At 46.0% G+C, this 5,000-nt stretch overlaps 1 protein-coding gene across 6 annotated transcripts in view; it reads right to left on the reverse strand.

The window, feature by feature from the left end:
• The window catches only part of znf385c (zinc finger protein 385C), a 166,851-nt gene that overhangs the window by 70,290 nt on the left and 91,561 nt on the right, over positions 1–5,000 (reverse strand). For 5 of the 6 annotated variants that reach the window (XM_042083904.1, XM_042083906.1, XM_042083905.1 and 2 more), the window contains exon 2: positions 3,270–3,584. The exons of the other annotated variant lie outside the window; for it this stretch is intronic. In XM_042083904.1, coding sequence (XP_041939838.1) covers positions 3,270–3,584 — 315 coding nt within the window. The remainder of the gene's footprint in view (positions 1–3,269; positions 3,585–5,000) is intronic. 6 annotated transcript variants of the gene reach the window in all.

The following is a 5,000-nucleotide window of genomic DNA, read 5'->3' on the forward strand; positions in this document are numbered from 1 at the left end:
GTAAAAACAGTGCAGCGACACACACATTATTGTTGTGAGATTTGTTGTGCTTATATAACCAATACCATACTTATACAACATGCACTTACATAACAGCAAGCGTGTCGATGATGATTACATTTAAATGATTAAAATGGTGTTTGTGCATTGCGCACATGTAGGTGTGGCCAGTGTAGTGCACAGCTATTTCACTCTGGAGATGATCATCTTCTTTGAGCACACACTGCATGATATCAGGGCTGTTTGTGTGTGGTGTGTGTGTGTGTGTGTGTGTGTGTGTGTGTGTGTGTGTGTGTGTGTGTGTGTGTGTGTGTGTGTGTGTGTTGTGTGTGTGTGTGTGTGTGTGTTGTGTCTATGGCTCTGGGGCTGTCTGGGATCTTGAAGCAGCTTAAGGGGCTTCCCTGAGACAGAAGACAGAGCGGAGCGGATGTGGGTTGGATTTGGGCCAAGTCTGGTGTGTGAACACAAACACCTGAGACGCATCTGGGCCAAGTCCGTGCCAGAGTCAGCTTGGCTGGAGCGAACAGATAGAATAATGTTGTGTGTGTTGCATCATCCTCTCCTGGTGCTGCTTAAGAGTGAGGGAGAGAGAGGGAGAGAGATGAGGCTGAAGTGGAGAGAATCATTTAGGCACCTGGAACCCCCTCCAGCAAGGTGGAGAGGAGGAGAGGACAAAACATGATAGGAAGAGGAGAGGTAGATAAATCTGGCTCATGGCATCATTTTTTTACTTTTACGCTCATCTCATGTTTCCCTTAGATTATGATTGCTAGTATAGGATGTGCTGAGGTCAATGTGGAAACCATACTATATGGCCGTTTACTCTGCAGGAAATCGGAGGTACAGTAGTTTTTTGGGGGTTCACACCTTTGTGCATGTCTCCACTGCAGTAACCGCCCTTGTATAATCACTTTCTGGAACTTTTACAGGGGTGAAATAAGTCCCTGCTCAGGGGTAGGGGTACTTTTGAGCGTACCTGAACCTACTACGTGGCACCTCCAGTGGTGTGGAGTGGAAACCAAGGTGTGAGTGGAAGACAACAAGCACCCATTTTTAAACCCAGCAATACAGAGTTACACAGATAAAGGAAAAATAGATTACATTTAGCTTACACAGAATGAACAAACAAATGTCAGCTGGAAATTAGGTTGTAACTCATTTTATTGGTATATTAATTTATCAGTTATGTAGAACATAATCCAACGTTCAATTTGGAATAGCTATTCTGAGGTAGCCTGTGGTGTCTACTGACTTCAATTTACTCCATTTGAAGGTATTTGTGCAAAATGTAAGAATAGGCTAGAACAACCATGGATATTTTCAGCCTCCATGTTGGACAATTTAGGCTCTATGTAGCAAGAATGTTTAGATTCCTGTAACTCAGTGTTTCTCAAACCTTTTCAGACCAAGGAACACTTAACCAATAAAAAAACACGGACCACCTAGCTAAAAAAAAGTAGACCTACTTCAACAGTATCCTGTATTACACAATAGGCCTACTCACTGAACAACCATACTTTTTGTCTTTGCACCTTGCTTATTGTGTCAGAGGATTCATATTACTTAAACTGGCGTAGCTTACATAGGCAGTGTTGCAGAGCTGTTTGGATATACATACAAGTTGGTTCAATATTGCAAACAACTCATATTATATTTTACCACATCTGCTTGCGGACCACTTGGGATAGCTTGTGGACCACCAGTGGTCCCCGGACCACACATTAAGAAACACTGCTGTAACTGAACACATTTAAGCAAAATGCTAATACAGAATAACAAATGTGGTGTATCAGTGTGGTGATAGTATTTGCTGTCGCTACCTTTAGTTTTAATCTAATTAGCATCATGATGGTGGAGGAAAGGCAGCATCAGTAGGTCCTCTAAGCAGTTGAGGTTTTGTGATAACTGTGAGAATAATCAACTTAAGAGGGTCGCCAGTAACAAGGCATGATAGCCATTATCGTTCACACCTCCATCTTATGATTGGGCAGAGATGATTATTCAAAGTGATAGACAGTGCAGCCGAGGCATACCCTTCATTAGTAAGGGGGCATTCTGTACTTGGGGATTGAATTTATGCCTCTGGCGATGTTATCACTTTGCCCTACAAATAGGGCCAGAGGAATATGCTGCTGGAACAGCTGGCTATTTTTCTTGATGCAACACAAGCTGATTTAATACATAATTCTCAAACAGCCCTTTATGCATTTGAGGAAATAAACGGAATCAAAACACAGCAAGACAACGGGGAGAAAAAACCGAGAGAGAAAAATGTGGAAAGAAAGAAACAAAGCAGAACAAATCAACCAGCTCCTTTAGTCTATTGAGGTGGGGGTGGGGGGGCTGGCACCCACGCTGGGGTCGATGACTAAAATCACGCTTGTTCCATTTATCCCTTAAAGAGAATGCGAGTGTTGATTGAATTTACCCCCCTGAAGCTAACGCCTCGCTTTCGTGGGCATCCGCAGGCACTTGCGGGGCCCTAGCATGTTTCAGAAGCCTGTTGCCACGGCGATGACTCGCGGCGGGGGGCAAACGCTTGTTTAATAGCTTTTTGGAGTGTCTTGCGGAGTGTGTGGGGTTGGAGACACATGAGAAACTTTGTTACGTGCGGCGTGCTACAGACTCCACCATGGGGTGAGAGGAGCGACGAGAGATGACTGGCTCTGGGGCCCGCGGTGGAGGGGGACGGAGAGAATGCAGGGAGGGAAAAGAGGGATGGAGAGGAGGATGTACTATAGAGGAGGGATAAAAAGAGAACGAAAAAGGGTAAAGGGTAGAGAGTGAAAAGGGAGTCAAGAGACAGGAAATAGAGAAAGAGAGAGAGGGAAAATAATTCAACTGAGGATGAGAGAAAAGAAGGCATAGTATGATAAGTACGGGGAGGAGAGAGTGGGAACAGAAGAGAGGGGGTGGAGGGTAGGATGTGAAAGGGTGAGAGGAAACAGAACCTGAGTAACATGTGCATGTGTGTTTGTGAATGAGAGAGAAGTAAGAGCAGGAATGTGTGTGTGTGTGTGTGTGTGTGAGTGTGTGTGTGTGTGTGTGTGTGTGTGTGTGTGTTACAGAGAGACTGGGAGAACAGAAGACAGTGACATGTGACAGTGTGTGAAGAGGGATGGGAGTATACTGCACTGTATGTGCAGTATGTGAGTGTATGTGTATTCAGTTCTGAGTTTGTGAACAGAGCAGAGGAGAGAGGATGTCACTTCATGTGTGTGAGTGCACATGTTTGTGTGTGTTGGAGAGAGGAGACGGACAGCTCTCACCTGTGTTGTTCTTGCTGCTGGACCCCCCTCCTCCGCCTGCTCCCGCTCCTCCTCCGGCGTGGCCCTTGCCCAGGCTGGCCTGCCTCAGCCGCCGCTGGTGGGTCTTGCCGTTGTAGTGGATCTGCGCCTGGGCGCTGGAGTTCAGCTGGATGTTGCACACCTCGCACAGGGTCAGCGTCCGCTGCTTGCGCTCGCGCTTCGGCCGCGGGTCGCGCTCGCACGCGTCCGAGGAGGACGAGGCAGTCCCGTTGACATGAGAATCAGCTGGTGTGTCGCCGTTTCCGGCCGGGGTTGGGCTAAATGGGCGCTTCATGCCTGAAAGACAGTTAGAGAGGAAAAGATACTTTGTAAACAAGAGCTGTAATATCATTGGCTGAGGCGCTGGCGTTTGTAGAGACAGCATTTTTTTGTTCTCTAGGCTTGATCCGCAACCTACATTCACTAGACAATTAAAAACTTTGATAGCTTCATCATGAGGCTTGACAACAATAGTTCCTACTGCATACTGTAGCACTAGCTTGCCTATTCAGTGCCAACGTAAAAACACACAGACACAGATGTACTGATGAGTTACTGTAGCGCCCATTTCAGGCTTCATTTCTTCGCTCTGTGTGCCTCAAAACGTGGCATGATACGAACAGACCACACATGAATATGTGTTACTAATCGTGCACATGCTTTCATGGGAAGGTCGAGGGAGAAGTGGGAGGTTTGCACAAAAACATGGGAGGGAAAAGTTAACAACGATAGATATGCCAGCGCATATATCAAAACAGCACGTCTTTTTTGCATTGAAAATGTTCAGCCTTTTAAAAGCAGGTGTGTATTCCGACTGTGGTTAAAAGTGTGAATGGGATAAACTTTCAGAAACAATGGTACTTTTACAAGTACTTTTTTCAGATGATTTTTTCTTTAAATGTGTTGTTGTGATTGAATGATCAGTTGTGGGCACCGGAAATTATGTTATAGGGTTCTAGAAAAGCATGACCACGCGATGAGCCTACAGGTTTGGTGAATAGAATGTCACAAAGGAGGCACAATGTGCAGTTTTAGTTAACTAGACGCTGTTTACGCCCAGTTCATGAATCTGCCTCTCAGAATCACACACACACACACACACACACACACACGCACACACACACACACACACACACACACACACACACACACACACACACACACACACACACACATAGAGATACCCACAACCCAAGCTTTCATTGAATCCTATGTCAGTAGCATAAGGTTAATTCCTCACAACAATCTTATAGAAGTATTTTAATTGAAATTCTCAACTGCAGGAATGTGGTGACCTTCAAGTTGCAAAGCACTTTGCTTATACACAGCAATCCAACTGCTTGAATGCAATGATGCAGACCACAAGACTCAATGCCTATCACTGGCAGCCACAAACACCTGCATGCCTGTATGTGGTGTGAGCCAGGTGAAGATTCCAGCTGTGCCGGAAATAAATAAATACAAATAATTGAACGCTTTTGCAAGGTGCAGTATGTCACATTCTCAGTAAGGGCTGTGCCCCCTAAAGGTCTGACAGTAGAACTGCTGCTGCACGTGGCCTAGGCAGGGGGACTGTGTTAGAGGGGCTCTGAAGCTGCGCTCACCAGCCTGGCCCTGCTGTCATCCGGAGGAGATGCCACACTCAGTTGTTCTTGGCACAGACAGCTGAACTGCCCTGATGCCACGCTATGCAATGCTGTGCCACGCTCCCCA

The sequence above is a fragment of the Alosa sapidissima genome, chromosome 24 (assembly GCF_018492685.1).
Source record: "Alosa sapidissima isolate fAloSap1 chromosome 24, fAloSap1.pri, whole genome shotgun sequence".
Classification (NCBI taxonomy): domain Eukaryota; kingdom Metazoa; phylum Chordata; class Actinopteri; order Clupeiformes; family Clupeidae; genus Alosa; species Alosa sapidissima.